The sequence below is a fragment of the Phaseolus vulgaris genome, chromosome 9 (genome assembly GCF_051622355.1).
Source record: "Phaseolus vulgaris cultivar YP4 chromosome 9, ASM5162235v1, whole genome shotgun sequence".
NCBI lineage: Eukaryota > Viridiplantae > Streptophyta > Magnoliopsida > Fabales > Fabaceae > Phaseolus > Phaseolus vulgaris.
This window is the reverse complement of record NC_143506.1, coordinates 3,242,944-3,260,602: the sequence shown is the minus strand read 5'-3', so window position 1 is coordinate 3,260,602 and position 17,659 is coordinate 3,242,944. Positions and strand designations below refer to the sequence as shown.

Here is a 17,659-nt window from a genome sequence, read left to right as displayed (position 1 = left end):
TTTTATAGAAAATACGTTGAACTTTAATTTTTACTCAATTTTAAAATTATTATTTTATAAATACGATAATCAATTTTAGTTTTGTCTTAATTCATTTTTAATTTTATTGTTTTAGAAAAGTATGTTTTCTATTATTAGTTTAACTCTCCAACTCAATAGAAGATATTACTTGTAGAGAAAGTAAATACTATTTTATGTGTTATTTAAAGAAAATGAATTTATGTTGACTTGTAAAATATATTATTATTATTATTATCCAAATATGTGGAAAGAAAGATGGAGAAAGGGGTAAGACAGTCTTTTGACATGGAGGAAACAAAACGATTGCAGTAGTAGAGAGTGGGTGAGTCGAGGAGTGGAGGTGGAGGTGAAGGTCTTTAACTTAACCGGCGTTTGTATAATTGCGGCTGAACCCCCGTTGAACGGTTACCGGAGGCGGCATAAGGGAGCAAATTGTGGATGTGAATTTTGATTTTCATCATAACTTCGTGTGGCGTTTGTGCTTCTGCTCCATTCCTTCCAATTCCGTTTCTAATTTCATATCTAAAATAGGAACACGCTCATCTCCACACTTCCCATTTCCTCATCTGCAATTTCCATTTCCGATACCGAACCCTACATTTTTGCCTTGTGGTGGATCAGTTTCGCTATTCCTCGCTCCAATTAAGGTACGCTGCTTTTACTTCCAGCGTGTTTGCTTCGCCATGACTGTGAATCGTGTCCGTTACACACTATTTTGGCTTAGGGCAAGGATTTTCGTCCCTTTTCTCCATAGCCATTTCGCATTCCTTTGTTGTAAGTGTTGAATGAGTCACGAGATAATGCTGATTATATATTTAGTGTTTACGCGGAGTGTATGTAGGATTGCTGTGTGCAAATATAAGGTTGTGAGATGGAGGATGGTGAGAAACCCACGGGTAATTCCCATGGCATTTCTGATATGGATGTTGTTGATGCGGCTTTGCATGTCCAGCATGTGGTGTCTTCCCCTACTAGCAATTCCCCTGCTCAGCAACAGCAGGATCAAGTAATGCTCGAACAGGGTGATGATAACAAAAACGGGGATTCTGATCCTAGTAATGTGCCAGAGACCAGTGTTATTAGCGAGAATCAGTTTGAGCTAGAAGATTCCAAGACCGTTTCGCACCATGAACTGATCACTCCTAAGCCTAAAGAAAAGAACATTAGAGAAATGAAGAATGTGCTAAATGATACTGAGGTACTTACTTCCAGTAAGATGGCAGAGTTTTTTGTTATTTCTCTTTTGTAGATTGTATTTATCTTGCCTTTCATCCACAGATGACTGAGTATGATGAGTATGGCACACCTCTGGACCGAGATACATTTATGAAAGAGATTGAGAATTTCTACAGAGAGCGGTCCTTGGAATTTAAGCCTCCTAAGTTTTATGGAGAGCCACTAAATTGCCTTAAGTATGTATAATCCCCTGTGACGCAAGGGTGTAACCCCTTTCTCATAAGCATTCTAAAGGCTAGTTTAAGTTGGCCTGACCTCCTCCTTAATATTTGAATGTGTTACTCTACTGTTCTGATAGTGGATTCCTTACTTCCATGGGCTGCAGGTTGTGGAGAGCTGTTATCAGACTAGGTGGCTATGATGTGGTACGGATTAGTCTTATGTGTTATTTTTGACAGATCATCTCTTTGAATGGATATGGGCCATGGCTGTAATTCTTGTATTACATTACTTACTTCTAACTCAAGGTTGTTGTTAATGCTATCGCTAATAACTCTATCCCATTCATACCTTGTGTAAGATAAAAGGGTCGTTTTCACTTAATCTAGATTTAAACATTTTACTAAATGTCAGATGAGGGATCAATATGATTTCCCATGTTTGATGGCTTTGCTGATACCTCAGATATACTGTAGTTATGCCTTCAATAGTGCTGTTTGTTATGTTTTCCCATGTTTGATGTCTGAGCTAGTTTTTGGTATTCTCAATGCTCTGCTCAAATGATTGGGTAGACAGTACTTGTAGCACAGATAGAACCGATGTTGTGGAAGTCAAACATTTTTTGACTTGGTCCTCAGCCCTCTTGTCAAGTTTTCAAAGAGCTAATCATTTAGGATTTGTCATTTATCTAATAAAATCTTTTTAAAATTTTGAAGGATATGGTAGGGCTAAGTTCAAATAGTTGTGGTCTGACTTGTGGAGACGCAGTAACAGCTTTGGCCTGTGATTTGGTCTTGTACTTCTATAGTGTCATGAGACCAGCCCACATTTTTTTTGTTCTGGAACTTTATTTTGATTGACTTAATTTATTTTATAAATTTTGGAACAGGAGACATATCATTACATGTTTAGATTATCTGACATTTGGGTTGCTTCTTGCCGGGCTCTAGATATCATGTTTAGAATGAAAGAGAACGAGACATAGGATGAATTTCATTTGTTAGAATTATGCAGTCGAACATATATTTATCTTAAGAGACCAATACAAGCATAATTACATTACATTATACAATCACTCGAATTAATCATAATTAAGTATATCATATGTCATATAATATGCTGTATTTCCAATTATTTCTATCAACATCCATAAGTTTTATTTCAGTTGGTGCTGAAATGTTTTAGGCCTTTTGTCAGTTATTCATTACTAATATCTGACAAAGTTGATCTTATTGATTGGTTATATGTAGGTAACTGGCTCCAAGTTGTGGCGACAAGTAGGAGAGTCTTTCAACCCCCCAAAGTAATTATTGTTTTCTAGTTCTTGTTGTTAAACTTTTATAGCCTCATCATATTGTATTTTTTCTATTTACTGTCACTGATGAATTCTTTATAGTTTTTTCTGAGTTGTTTATCTGTTTCTTATTAACATGGGCAATTTAATTTCTAAAACATCAAATGCTTAATTGTTTTTTTGACCCCCCCCCCCCCCCCCCCCCCCCCCCCCCCAGGTTCAAATACGGAATAGTTCAACAACCAATAAATGTAAAAGTTGCTCTTAACAGACTACTTATCCTTAGTAACCTTGTGACAGGCCTCAATCCGAAAAAGTTATTTTAATTACAAAATCTAGTCCTCAATCCATAAATAGGCCACCTGAAAAGACAAATCTCTTTTCAGATTGTCTCATGTTTGCTATATGATTCTTGAGTGGCAACAACTTTGCTAGCCTTCTTCCTTGCTATAAATGGTTCATCAAGGTCATTGATTGCAGAAACTTGGTCTGTACTGAATATTCAATACTATTTTGTTTCCTCTTAGTGCCAGCCGCAAACACTTGTTCTCCCCTTGTACCAGATTGTTGTCCACTTCTTTGTCCTCAGGGTGCGGGACTTGTTTAACTATAATGTTAGAACTGGGTAAATTAGGAATAAAATTTGGTATGCAGTATTTCCTCCCTTAGGTATGACTCTACCAACTGTAGTCTAGCCCTTGCATGTCCCAACATTATGGTCTAATTGCCACATCTCTTGTACCTGACTATGGAATCTTGGTTAAGAAATTTATGTCGATTTCTTGCTTCATCATTAGTCTTTTTCCATTGCTTTCCTAGTCTTCCGTATGGTGGATTAGTGGGCTGAAAATCAATTGCGGACCATAATTTTGGTCCATTATAGGACAAATTATGTAAGTTACCATTTGATTATTGCCATACTTGCCAACTGCTACTATTAAAATCCATTCTTCCAGCATTGATATTCTCTGCTACTGTATACTTGTGTGTTTTGGTCCATTGATTACATCCACCAAGAATGGTCCCCTTTGTCAAATGCCTTTTTTCACTATCTGGTGATATATCCCATGCCTAATCTTGTGGGAAAACCCTTGGAAATTGAGTATTTGGTTGCTGTTTTCATTGTTAGCAAACCCCAAGTAGTTTGGTATATGGATATCCTTTTGAGTTTCATGTCCTGAGGTATAATTTTATCTTAAGTTCCTTTAATTTTTATCTTATAAATTGTTTCTTTTATATAAATATTATTCGATCCTATGTGGCATATGTAGTATCAAATAATCAAATGGATTTCTAATATGGAATTCCATTGCCATGTCTGTTAAATATTTGATGGTAACTTAAAAGATGGCCCATTTGCTTAATTTTAAAAGGGGACTTGATTGGCTTGAATAATATTATGGGGACCAAAATAAAATATCTGTGCCATACTAAGGGGACCAAAATCCTAAAGCCAAAAATAAAAATTCTTTTTAAGCAATTCATTTTAAAAAATATCCCTTTGCTCACTATTATATTGAATTTTTTTCTTGCAGGACATGTACTACAGTCTCATGGACATTTAGAATCTTTTATGAGAAGGTAAATGATGGAGTGAACATATCTCTAATTATTAGAAAGACTTCATCTTCGTTATTGTAATAATTGATAAATTAGAGTGGACTTGTACTTTTGATGATTGGAATTGGCCAATATTTTTTTTTTCTGAAATAACTAATGAGCATCAGTTTTAGGTTGAATATGTCTATTTCATGTCTTTAAATGTAAAAGAAGATAAGAACTGTGTATCAATTATCCGATGTCTGCTTCTCCTTTCCACTGCATGTGTTGTCTTTGCAGCAGGACTGGATGCGAGTTGAACTAAAACCAAGATTTGCCATCATTACCTGCTTTTCTGCCTTAAACTATTTCTGCTGTGATTTTTTTTTTGCCTTTTTAGTCTCATGTATGATCTGCTGCTTTCCTTTTTCCTGAACTGAAAATTTGGACAGGCACTTTTAGAGTACGAAAAGCATAAGAGAGAGACTGGGGAGCTACAGCTCCCTGTTGGATCATTCCATCAATCTTCAAATGTGGAAAAAGAGGTTTGTATAATGTTTTTTTTTTTCCTTGTGTTCCTTGATTTCATGCTCACAAGATTACTTTTAGTATATGTTTTCATTTGTCATGTGAACTTGAATAAAGCTCCTTCTTTTGTTAGTTATGCTCCTGTTTTGATAGAGACACAAAAGTTGAGGTGTGAAGTGTGTACTGGATTTGAACAAAATGGCTGCTGGAATGAAAACATTAGGCTTTTACGGTTGTGTATGAAACAAAAGAAATATTCTAATGTCCTGGGTTTTTTGTTGAGTAGAATTAATTAGGAAATTAGGAAACCAATGATGGGGTTTTTTTTATCTGTTGATGTGGCTAATAACTTTTGAACTGTACCATTATAAAGAAGAAATAGAAACAAAAAAAAAAAAATTGGCACATAAGTTATCCATTAACAGAAGCTAACCTATCATACTAATTTAAGAAAATGTAAAGGAGAAACCAAAATAGTTGCCAACAATGCCGAAAATTGCAACCATTGTTGGTGATGCTGTCAAACTGATCCTCCAATTTCGAAAGTCCTCAATCTGTGACGTCTAGTCTAGGGATCATAAGAGGTGGTCGGTTGCTGCTGGTTCTCTACAACAAATGATAAGCAACTACGAAAAAGAGTATTTGAAACATGACTTGGAAGCATGTAACAACATTTCAACCTCTACCATTTGTTGTATATATCAAATAATGAGTTTCTTTTTCAGACTACTGTCTACCAGGCTCCAGGATCAGGTAGAGCACGAAGGGATGCTGCAGCCCGTGCAATGCAAGGTTGGCATACTCAGCGCCTTCTTGGATATGGTGAGGTTGCTGAGCCAGCTACTAAGGTCTGTAGAGACCTTTAAAATTTACATTCTTATCCTTTTGTATCATTTAATTATTCATCGAGTTGTAACTCTCTCTTATAGCAATCTTTTCACTACTGGAGTGTTTGTATTTTCGTGCACAGGACAAGAACTTCAGTTCCACACCAAAGCGTGAAAAGAACCTAAAAAGCATTGGTATGCTCACTACTAACATCACCGACTTTCTCTGAATTGTTATCTCATTTATTTATGCATCAATGAATTAGGTATGATTAATAAACAGAGGACGCAGGCTGGTTTGGACCATGCTGAGAAAGCTGCAAATATTGAAGGAGATAGACAGTTAAGTTTCTGGTCTTTTCTGTTAGTTGAGCTGTAGTCCTGTGCATTGATTCATGATCTCTGTATCAAGGTTGGCTTCTCCATCCACGATCTTTCAATTCATGGTATTGGCAACCCACCACTTGATATTGAAGCAACAATTGCTATTTAGTAAATTACTTTTTGCTGTTACACAATCAATAAATGCGACTTTTTCTATAAGATTCATCGGTTTCCAGCAAAATAAAATAAGGAATTAACCAGGACAAGTTGGGGCATTTTAATGATACTACCCTATACATATCTTATTCGAGTCCTTGGAGACATATGCATCCTTTTTCCCCTAAAGATTTATAAATCTATGTCTTTCCTAGCAAAGGTTTTCTGAGCCAAAACACAGACAAACATACAGAGTGAATATATACTGGGAGATCCTTTTGGCATTTTCTCTATGTCAGGGAGGATTCCTCTTATATTTACTGATTCCCCAATCAATTCAGTCACTTAAAATCCCTACTTTCAATCTGATAAAGATACATATGCTCACTGATAGTTGTTTGAAGTTTCAGCTTGTATATTAAATCAAGGCTAATCAAGTTTTTCATCTATTAGATTGATCACAGCAGTGGTGGACATTGGACCCCCAGCTGACTGGGTGAAGATCAATGTACGGGAAACTGTAAGTCAGTTTGATCTTATCTAATTTACGTTCTTTTTTTTTGTATCAGAATGCTAAGTTTCTATCCTATCAATAGAATTTAATAATTTTTTTACCGTTTTCTGTATCTATGTTCAGAAAGATTGTTTCGAGGTGTATGCCCTAGTTCCCGGGCTCCTTCGTGAGGAGGTAAGCACCGTAGTTATTTTTGTCCGGAAAAACTGGCATGATATTTGGGTAGTTTATTCTGTTGGGTGAAACATATTAAAGTTTAACTGTCGAAGTCGTACTCCTTAGTTATCTAACAATCCACTTGATAAAAATAATTATTCATTCCTTCAATTTATAAAATTGTAGCACAGATTGTTTCTTAAGCGTAACTGTATAAAATGGGATGTACAATCATATTTTATAATGTCTACTACTGCTGTTTTTTTGGATGCCTTATTGTGACGAGGGAAATTCTTGCCAACATAGCTTTATAAATGTTTGGTGATAATTTGACTTCGTTTGTCGTGTCAAAAATAATATCTACTTATATATAATGATTGCAGAAGATTATGTGTGAGCAATAATGTATTAACCCTTAATTTTATGAAAAGCTCCGAGATCATAGCCCATTAAAAAATCCAACTTCTAAAGAGTGGACGCAACCTTGTTTGCTCATTTTAGAAACAAACTCACTTTAAATGAGTATTTTGCTGTGTCATTGATTATGGCTTCTGAGTTCTACTTTTATTGTTTATTTTGTTATAACAAATCCAGGTGCGAGTCCAATCAGATCCAGTTGGACGTCTGGTTATAACTGGTCTGCCAGAACACATTGATAATCCATGGGGAATTACCCCCTTCAAAAAGGTAAAGTACCTTTTCTTAACAGGGATCTTGGTATATTGCTGTTTTCAGGAGGATATTATGACGTTGAGAGTAAGTTAGGACGTAGCATCTTAGCTGAAAGTGATCGACTGAAATTTGCTGTTTTTTCAGGTAGTGAACTTACCTGCAAGAATTGATCCGCTTCAGACATCCGCTGTCGTTAGTTTGCATGGTCGACTATTTGTACGGGTTCCTTTTGAGCAGGGAGCTGTATGAATGTTCCTCCCTTGAATAGTTGATTTATCAAATCTCCTCTTAAGGTGTTAAAATTAAACAATCAGGGCGAGTTTATGCTTGCAAATACTCTAGCCCTGTTGGGTTAGTCGAAACTACCACCTAAATTACCATTTTTTTAGGTAAAAATACCCAATTTCTCTAATAGTGTGCTAGAGTTTTCCCATCAAATGCCTTATTATCCATATACCAAAAAATGCACATTTTACCTTTTTTTAGTTATGTGCTGCCGCATTTCTAACTCTAACTAGAGTCCAAGTAGTGGAGGACTTGTTCAAAAGCACATCGCATAGGAAAAAGCTAAATGATCGATATTTGAAAGTACACAATATACTTAACGTCTTCCACTTGCGTGTGGATGGGGACAGAATATGTATTTACTGTTACGCACCGATCCACATGTAGTACTCCTTAACTCTGCTCAAGGTTTAAATCGTCTCTCTAAAGATTTTGGTTCATTTTCCAGCGTGTCTTTTTGTCGTAGACACTGCGTAGAAAACTATTTTAGTACAACTCTTCAGAAATAATTAACGTTTTTTCACAAGATTAAGATACGAGGAGTGTTGATAATACATCACTCTCCGCTACCCTTTCCAATGCATTGTCATTCGTTCAAACTTATTCAAAGTTAAAAAATTAGAATAGGTTCATTAAATAAAAGAATATCACAAAAAGTATAGTTTTAATCAATAAAGAATGTGTAAGAAATTTTGTTAAGAATTATAATAAATAATTTGATAAAATAATTTTATTCGAATGTCTTTTATCCTTTTCATTCAACTTCTTTAAATAATTTATGCAATTGTCTGAATGTTCACCTAATATTGATTGTAGGTGTTTTTTTAACGTAAATATAAATAATGATATAAACTAATTTTCATAAATAGTGAATAAGAAATCTAAACTAATTTCACTGTCTAATATAATTTATAAATTACTGTTGAATTAATTGAAATTTTAATTTTATCATTTTTTATTCTTGATTCCAAATGTCATTAAAGGACGATCTTTAAGTCCGTGGACCTCACTTATAAGTTATAATAAACCCCTCTTTTTAATATTCACATAATCATAATCAATTTACAAACTTGGTTGGCTAAAGTGTAGCGGTCTTAATCATAGATTTGTAGCGGTCTTCTATTTAAAAGCCTATCATTTAACCTATTTAAAGGCTTTACTTGATCTGATCCTCCCTGCACCCAATCAATTCTGACTAGCACTCAATTGTTTGTGTGAAATGTCCATAACACTCTTAATGATCTACGTGAAATGACCATAACACTCTTAATAAAGTAAAATTAGGTTACATGCACCCAACAGCCAACACAGAGTGTCGTTCATTGTTTCTTGTGCACATTCTCTTTTAGAGCCTTACACGCGCGCAAGCGTTGTTCAGGCAATGCTTTTGAGCCACTTTGATGGCAACAGAGAATGAAGGTACCAGAGAAAGAGACGCGTCGCAGAACGGTGAGTTTTTTCGTTTTTTTTTTTGTTTTGGATATTTTTGTTTGTAACTGTGTTATAAGTTCTGGATATAAACATGCACCACACATGAGCTAATCTTCCGGATTAGAAAATTCAGAATTTGTTTATTGGGTGTTTTTTTTCTCTATCAATCAATGATATTCTATCTCTGCCCTCAATGGTTAATGCATTTGGAAGTATATAAATGATAATATAAATATTTTAGAATGAAAAACAAGTGCTCTGGTTTTATGGATACCTTTTAATGTTGATTTTACTTGTATTCTTTAAATTAGTTTGGTTTAATGGTTTTAATTCATTAAAAGTAACAAAATCATCACTGTAAAAAAAAAAACATTTCACTTCCGGATATGTATATCCAGAAGCATGATAGTGCCTTCTGGGTAAAAATGTCCGTAGTCAAATAGTGCTAGTTTCAGATGCCAATGTCCATAGGCAAAACTAACACTTCCAGATACCAATATCCGTTGGCAAAACTGACACTTTCGAATGTTAGTATCCGTAGGCAAATCTGTCACTTCCAGATGCCAATATCCATAGGAAAATATGTCACTTCCGGATATTGGCATCCATAAGCAAAAATGTGAAAATGACAAAATGGGATTTTAAAACTTTTGTTAGGTGCCAGTCAAAATTGATTGGGTGCAGGAAGCAATTGCCTTTAATAAAAGAGGTTAGATACGGGCTTTTTAAAAACTCGTTTTCTTAAGTAGACCCGACAAACCACCTCATTGATACATAATAATATTTAATAAATATATTAACATTTAATATATTGTATAGTTATATTTAACAACTGAAATTATATCTTGCTTGAGAAAATTTTAATATTTATAAAACGCAATTCTTTTATGTGAACTTTAACTACTTTCAATATAATAATTGTTAATCATAGTAATACCTATTGATTTATTTAATCATAGGTTAATTGGTGTATTTAAAAATTCAATACGCAACAAGTCTTTGAAAAGGTTAAGAAAAACTTATTTAAGATTCATTACTGAACACAATATGATAAAAACATCATATCTATTAGTGTCAACATGATATAATAATTTTAAGACAAATGCTCCTGTACCATATCAATTCTGCACTTAACCTATTGAAAATAACAAAAACGTACTTTTAAAATGACGAAAATAACCTTAAGAAAAAGAAGGATTTTAATAAAAGTTATTTCTAGAATCTTTTATCCGAAATATTTAATCCAGAATACATTTTTGAATTCTATCAATTTTTAACCATAATACATTTTTAATTTTTTGTTATGAATTTTTTTATCTAAAATGTATTTTTTTTTAATTATATTTACTATTTTTAAATCAAGAATAAGGGTAATTTTGGAAATTTTGAAAAATATATGGTGCAAGTTAGAATTGATATGGAGAAGGAAGGAATGGCCTCATTTTAACGTATCACTTATTTTATTTTTCTTGCTCTAATATATTTCTTATTCTAGGGAGAACTAAGTTAAATTCAATAGAATAGGGTAAATTTTCTTTGTATATATAATCTTAAGATATAATTAAATTGTAATGGTGAACTAAATATTAAAATTATTTTAACCATAATATTAATTTCACAAAACCTTTATAATCTTTTTTTGTAATTTTAAGAAAAAGTAACTATACAAGCAAAATATAATTTTGTTGATATTAATTTATATCATCTTTTTTTAATCAACATATTATATAATATTATTTATAATTGTCGTGACAAATTTAAATTATATTATTTATTAAAATATTAAAGTTAAATCATTAGTAGTTCAATATTTTAAAAACATTAATTACAATTTTAAAATCTTGTATAAAACTTTTATAATATAAACATGTATATAAATGAAACACAATATTGGATAATTTAGTTAAAATTGTATCTTTACAATTTTCATAATTTGCAAAAAAAAAAAGTGTAAATTAAAATTCAACCTTTAGAAAACTATACAAAGTTTTAATGAAAAGTCATCTAAACGTCATTAATATTATATCCTACCATTATTTAGTTTGATATTTTATATACATAAAACACTAGATATGATAAATTGTTATTGTCATACCATATCATATCATTATTTTATTATATTCTATTCTCTTATAGTATCAAATCATATCCACCAAATGAGTAATAAAAGTGAAATAAGATCTGAAAAAGGCCATTAATAAAATTAACTTAACACACAAGATCGAAATAAACAAAACAGATGATGACACAGGAGAAACCAGGGCGGCAGGGATTTTGTGCAATGCAGGCTAGTCTACCATAGTGAATGCACACTTATTTAAAAGGACAAATAATAAAAATTCAACATCCATTGACTGTTTGTGACATTATATGTAACCACAACATCCTCGCTATATTTTGGTAGTGAATGATCTCTACACTACAATACAATAAACTATCTCAGTTCAATCTGATGCACCAGAATCAAGCACACAAGGGAAACTCTTGCTACTACATTCAGAATGAGCAAGTAGAAAGTCAAATCTATTTCGACATCTAATTTGTATAGCTTTAGTGTATATTCAGTCAGCTGCAGAAGTAGTGCCAACTACCAAGTGCAAAGCCAGTGTACACCAGTGACCCCAAGAAACTGGAGCAACAAAACAAGAAAGTCTCTATGCCGACAAACATCACGAACTAATGGAGACAATGATTAAACATGAGTAACCCCAACAGTACTAAGTAGCTTCGTATCACAAGGATGACAAAATTGCCAGTGTTCACAAGACCCGGCTCAGACTGCCCCCATTTGACATTCAAATAAACACATTCTCCTCTCACTGAGGTAACTAAGGTTTTGTGATATTTAATTCTGCTACTGAGGGATATCCGGCTCTAAATAGCAAATATTTTTTTGATTCATTGCTAGCCATCCAAAAGGAGCAACATAGAGGAACTGTTGCACAATTTCACCTCCAATAAATTTCTACCAAGGGGGATCAAATGTTGGTAGATTTCCAATTCACAGTTGAACTTGAAGAACAGAGTGAAAAAAATAGGAAATCAAATATCATTGGCATGCAAACAGCTTATTTTGCAAAGTGTAGATTGAGATCACAATATTATATCAAAGGGTTCTCTAAAAATGACAGTTGGCAAGTTTCAATGCCGCAAGCTGTGAAGCATCAATATGGACACCGAACACAATGGACTAATGCTAAAAATATAAAACACCAAGAAACTGCAGAGACATATATTTAACCAACATAAAAAAAAACTAAATTGAGATTTAAGATTGATATGTTCATCTTCTAAAACAAACTTTTAAAAGCTTTAAAATTTTCATAAGGGATGAAAATCACAAAGGTGAATGACAAAAGCACCCTTGTTGGCAACCACGTGTTGGAGGAGAGTTACCCTCAACCACAGAAGACAAAGGCACAGCTGGCAACAACAGAAATCAGTGACAATTGAAACTAACACAAATACAGATGTTGACGACCACGACAATGGAACAGAGCACTGACTAACATCCACGACAAAAACAAGGTTTTGTGCACAAAGATGTTTGTTCTCAATGGAAGAAGGGTAATGTGCTTCATAATATTTTAAATGATTTCAAATTTTAAATAAGTTTAATATCAATAATATAATATAAGTTTATTTTAGAAAAGTTGTGATAGAAGTGTCTGAAGAGTGTCTGTCTATCCAAGAGTAGATATCACTTTCTAAGAAATGTTGAAAAAATGTTTTTTAATTGGTGTGGTATGATGAGATTCCGGCCAGAGAATCAAGAATTGGATCTTGCCACTTGCAAGCTTCACAACTCAAGTCAAGACACAAAGACGAGAAAGAGTGAAGAACAATCACCTAGATCGGGTGGTTATTGGATTGGGTAGCTTGCAGTTTGTATGCTTATGGAAGGGTAAGGATGGCTGAAAGGTTAGGTAAGGTTTAGGTCAGATCTTGGAAGAATCTTGGAGACAAGAATTGGTGAGGATTTGCACAAGCTAAGGTCAAGATAGGTAAGGTGTATAAGGTTGGAGATTGGATTCTTTTAAGGTTCTTTGGTTGGGTATCGTTGTGGAATGTATGAGGAAAAGAATGGTGTAGGTTTCTTGAATTATAACGGTGATTTGGTGGTCTAAAAGGGGAAAGGTCAAATGGTCTTATTGCTTGACTTCTTGGAGTATTTGGTTAGGTTTCTTGGTTCTTGGCTATGTGTATGATGGTGGCCAAATCTTGGTCTACGCTACTTGTTAATTTGTTTTTTAAGGAAAGAAAAGTAAGAACATGAATGGAAACAAGAAAAGGAAATTGGGAACCTCGCCATAACATTGGCTTCCTCTTGAAGTCAAAAGAAGGAGACGAACTTGATCTCCTCAAGATCTTCCACCTTGGATAAGCTAAAGAACAGCACCAAGAGAACTGTCACTTGAACACTATGAAAGGACTATAAACTCTTTAGAGAAAGAAGAAAACTAACAATCTTCTCAAACTCAAACACTCGAGTGAGTATTGAATTCAAGTCAAGTTACATTACAAAGCTAACTTGTGTTACGTTACATAGGCCTTTGGCTCTGAGGGATGCGGGACTTGATTCCCTTCTCTAAAGAAGCCCTAGGAGTGTTTGGATGTCACTCCTTCCTTATTCTGCCCAAGAACTAGCTAACCCTCTATCCAAACAAGTTGGATGTACACTTAGCTATCCTATGCCAATATTCACACAATCTTTATTACATGGTTGATTTTCTACTATATTTTTACAGCATTTATATTCTTCATCTTGTGTTTTAGTCACATCTCTTCCAAGTTATCCCTGATGTGAAGACTACATTTTCAGGACCGCATAATGGTAGATAAGTTGTGTCAAGACCATGTCCAAGAAGTGGTGCCTAAACATGTCCGAGAACTACTGGGGCCTGAGAATGTCCTAACTTGCCAGCATGTCATTCTGAATGGATGAATGTAATTTAAAGGCTAAGAGCACGAAATTCAGAAAGCAAAGTAGAGGAATGGTTGTAATTAAGTCGGTTGTGTGGATTTTGAAGAATAGAGTTACTTTGTACACTTAGTTTTTGGGAGCAATTATCCCATTATATCTCGTGGTTTTAGATCATAGAATCTATCAAATTACACATAAAATGATAAAAGGAAATGTCTGTACTAATAATTGATGAATGTTTAAATTTCCACATGAAGGAAGAATTGAGAAACTAAGTTACTGAAGTGAAAAGCTCCATCACTCAAGGGAAATTAGATGAAGAGAGCAATGCAAAACGGTGCTTAAGTCAGAATTCACCACAGCTAAGCTAGAAAATGAGTACAGATTCGTGTATATGACACCTGAGCAAGAAATTTCTTTCTCAAGCAAAATAAATCCATGAGACAAAAAGTGTTAGTTATAAAGCCAACCACATGGGGGCAGTTGGTTAGTTGATTTATTTTTCCATCAAAGCAAAATTTTGAGCATGATTCTCTCTCTGTTATCTTCTCACATTTAGTCAAATTCTTCATCAATTTTATAGTAGGAGTTGAATCATCTAATCTTTTGTATATAGCTGACCTAATTTATGTTCGATACAATTTTTTCTATGCTTTTAATTCTACCTGGCTTGATCAACCAAACATTTATGAAAATAAATGTGTTGTGTTGCAAATCATATTTACAGTTTAGATATGAAGTACAACTTGTTGAATATTAATTTCTAGGAATAGAATTACGGTTTTTCAGGACTCAAATCCTCTTCTGTTGTGCTGATTTCTATAATTGGGTTTTTTAAGGGATCAGACATCTGAAAGTAGGAATCAAGCCCATTAAGGAATTAAGTTTTGAGAACACTGAGAGAATTGAATTGGCAAAATGATAGAAATAAGGATGAGAGTTTCTTCTTTACATGATGAAAATGTTTAACTCCAACAACGTTCTTCCATAAATTATTTTTTTAATTCCAACTGTTTGATAAAATGATGCCACAAAGAGTTCTATTTGCACTTGTCTTTTCATAGATACATGTTTCTATTAATGCACTTACTTTAATCAGTGAATTTGTCACAATTATTGTTTAATACTTAAATCTCTAGGGATACGATACTCTATTTATCAAAGTACTAAAACGTGTTTGGTGCGCTTCCAAATATTGAACACACAAACTCATTTAAATTTGTGGCGCAGCAGAAGTACTAATGCAACCTTTTAAATTTGTTTACAAAACTGATGTAAGTGATATAATAACAGTAAGCATGAACCTATCCTTAACATTGCTTCATGGGTAAAGGCAGGACTTATTCATTAGAATATTATAGCATGCCTCCTGTCAACTGAAGGATGGATGTTTATTACAGACGTTGATTCTCAACACTCAAAAAATAATAACAACATGACACATGAAAGAAAAAGTTGACCGAAAGAGCACTGCTGCTAAATGTGTAAAACAGACAAGGCAACCCAATTTACTGCATCACCATATAGTATGTTGTCAGCAACATCAATACAAAAAATAGTAAATCAAAACACAAGATATGCCTTATTGTTATTTATTTCCATTTTGACCCCTGCCTAGGGCATCACAGAGCAGCAATGAATCAAGATGAAGCCATGCCCCCTAACACACTCTCATGTAGCGGAAAGACAGGAATCTATCTATGTATCTAGCTTCATTGACTATTCGGAATGTAGTGACTGTATAGCAGTATAGGATAGGCAACAAACTCACATGCTAATCCTCTGCTTTGCTTGCTCTGTCCTCGTTTTTCTTTCCGTATATCAAACCCGTTACCTGGAATTGTTGGAATTGAAAACCAACTTATTACAAAAGTGGAAGAAGAGTACATGGAAGTGGAACATAGAGGGTGGTGCAAAAGTGAAACCTGAGGATCGGGAATGGGTTTTCGAGTCTCAACGTATCGATATGGATCGGCTTCGGAGGCGGCAAGAGCGGCTTTTTCCTGCGGGGTCCACTGCTACAGTGAGTGCGCTGTTTGCAAATTGAAGTTTGGAGAAACAATAGAGTGAAGAGAGAGGAGAACCTGCTGTTGGCGCTTGAGGTCTTGTGAGGGTTTGATCCAGAGGTAGTAGGCTAGGGTTCCGGCGACCACCCACGAAGCAAGGTTGCTTCCGCCCCTCAGACCACCCATCGAATTGCTCACGAAGGACCTCACGTTGCCCAACGTTCTTCTCCAGCTGCTCGCCATTCAAACGCACCAACAGATTACAGATTTTTAGGGTTTCTCAGAAAATGGTATCGTTGATGAATCAAGAGTGACTCCAATTGGCGAATGGCACAACAACGCACCCTCTCCGCCCAAATTACTCTCGATATTTTTGTTTCAAGTTTCAGAAAAAAAAAAATATTGCCCCAATTTTTTTTATTTTGCTACACCAATTAATTATTTTTTATAGAGTAAAGTCTATTTAGTAGGATAAATTTAAAAATTAAAACGACAATGAATGATTAAATTTACAATCCAAATCATTTATTAATTTCAAAAAAAATTAACAGTAAATAATTAGGTTAACTATATTGATAATAAACATCTCAACTACACACAAATATTAAATTTAGCAGAAAATAATAATCTAACGACAAAATCAAAATGACAAAAAATAAAATTTCACTTTCGTATATTTTTTTAATCGTTAATAGATACATGAACTACGATCAATTGCAAATTCGAAGGTTAAAATGGCTTATCATTTTTTTATATATATATAACCTTAATAAGTTATTATGGAGTGACAAATCACAACAAAAATATAGACAGAAAAATATTTAATTTATACGATATATATATATATATATTGAAAATTATATAATTTTTTTATGAAAATTACAATTTAAATTTATGAGACCAAAATCTTAAATAATAAAAAAAAATTGAGATGGAAATTAGGAGGTGGGTTGTACCAAAATTCATTATAAAAAATGTGGGACGTGTTTACTATTTTTGATAAGTCTGTTATTCCTATATTCCTTCAAATTTTCTTTTGCATTCCATTAATTTCGGTAATTGAATTTCGAAAGTTAAAATAATTATTTTAAATTTTAGAAAAAAAAAATGTTATTTAAGATCTTCTGTTCTAAACTTTCATTTTTAAAATTTTATATTATATAAAAAAATTAAAATTAATGAGATGCAAAAAACAATTGATGAAATACAGAAAAAAAAATTATAAAGTATAAAAAAAACACTTTAATAAAACATAAAAAAAATCATCTCTTTAACATATGTAGCACAGATACGGACACTGACACGATACAGATACGAACACGGAAATACGTATAATCTCTAAAATGTAGGATACGGGGATACGGATCTATATATTATATAATTTCGAATTATATAAATTGAAAATAAATATTTATGTGCAAAAGTATGTTTCAAAGTGGAAGATATTTTTCATGACTGATTAAAAAAAATTGTTCCTTATTTTTATAATCATAATAAAAATTTATATAATAAATTTAAGTTTTTAGAAAATTATTGTATTTATGCCTTTTAAAATTATGTTAGAATTTTAAAAAATCTAAAAAATAT

At 33.4% G+C, this 17,659-nt stretch overlaps 2 protein-coding genes across 8 annotated transcripts; one reads left to right on the top strand and one right to left on the bottom strand.

Annotated features, from left to right (window-relative positions):
* Positions 1-268: 268 nt before the first annotated feature.
* Positions 269-7,838, top strand: LOC137820155 (ARID/BRIGHT DNA-binding domain-containing protein). 6 transcript variants are annotated; one of them, XM_068624016.1, is made up of 14 exons: positions 269-668; positions 863-1,219; positions 1,300-1,433; positions 1,583-1,622; positions 2,667-2,719; positions 4,246-4,291; positions 4,702-4,794; positions 5,503-5,625; positions 5,748-5,799; positions 5,871-5,946; positions 6,538-6,604; positions 6,722-6,772; positions 7,349-7,441; positions 7,571-7,838. In XM_068624016.1, the coding sequence occupies exons 2-14, from the start codon at positions 893-895 to the stop codon at positions 7,673-7,675; spliced, it is 1,260 nt and encodes a 419-aa protein (XP_068480117.1). In that variant the 5' UTR covers positions 269-668; positions 863-892; the 3' UTR covers positions 7,676-7,838. The 6 variants fall into 6 exon arrangements, 3 of the variants coding, with proteins under 3 accessions (XP_068480117.1, XP_068480116.1, XP_068480118.1); XM_068624015.2 differs by having other exon boundaries at positions 276-668; positions 841-1,219; XR_016515266.1 differs by having other exon boundaries at positions 286-668; positions 841-1,219; positions 5,503-5,599.
* Positions 7,839-15,386: 7,548 nt separating this feature from the next.
* LOC137820153 (subtilisin-like protease) lies at positions 15,387-16,459 on the bottom strand. Of its 2 annotated transcripts, XM_068624014.2 has the most exons (4): positions 16,151-16,459; positions 15,992-16,069; positions 15,838-15,900; positions 15,387-15,577 (listed from the first exon to the last, which is right to left on the bottom strand). In XM_068624014.2, the coding sequence occupies exons 1-3, from the start codon at positions 16,313-16,315 to the stop codon at positions 15,841-15,843; spliced, it is 303 nt and encodes a 100-aa protein (XP_068480115.1). In that variant the 5' UTR covers positions 16,316-16,459; the 3' UTR covers positions 15,387-15,577; positions 15,838-15,840. The 2 variants fall into 2 exon arrangements, with proteins under 2 accessions (XP_068480115.1, XP_068480114.1); XM_068624013.1 differs by having other exon boundaries at positions 15,387-15,900.
* Between the last annotated feature and the right edge of the window lie 1,200 nt (positions 16,460-17,659).

What these genes read in the sequence shown, in the direction of transcription:
- LOC137820155 (XM_068624016.1), top strand. Translation starts at nt 893, where the DNA reads ATGGAGGATGGTGAGAAACCCACGGGTAATTCCCATGGCATTTCTGAT. An exon ending in GAGCCACTAAATTGCCTTAA is followed by an intron (nt 1,434 to 1,582) that starts GTATGTATAATC and finishes CATGGGCTGCAG; the next exon opens with GTTGTGGAGAGCTGTTATCA. An exon ending in AAAGAACCTAAAAAGCATTG is followed by an intron (nt 5,800 to 5,870) that starts GTATGCTCACTA and finishes TCAATGAATTAG; the next exon opens with GTATGATTAATAAACAGAGG.
- LOC137820153 (XM_068624013.1), bottom strand. Translation starts at nt 16,315, where the DNA reads ATGGCGAGCAGCTGGAGAAGAACGTTGGGCAACGTGAGGTCCTTCGTG. An exon ending in ACCTCAAGCGCCAACAGCAG is followed by an intron (nt 16,070 to 16,150) that starts GTTCTCCTCTCT and finishes TGGACCCCGCAG; the next exon opens with GAAAAAGCCGCTCTTGCCGC. An exon ending in AACCCATTCCCGATCCTCAG is followed by an intron (nt 15,901 to 15,991) that starts GTTTCACTTTTG and finishes CAACAATTCCAG; the next exon opens with GTAACGGGTTTGATATACGG.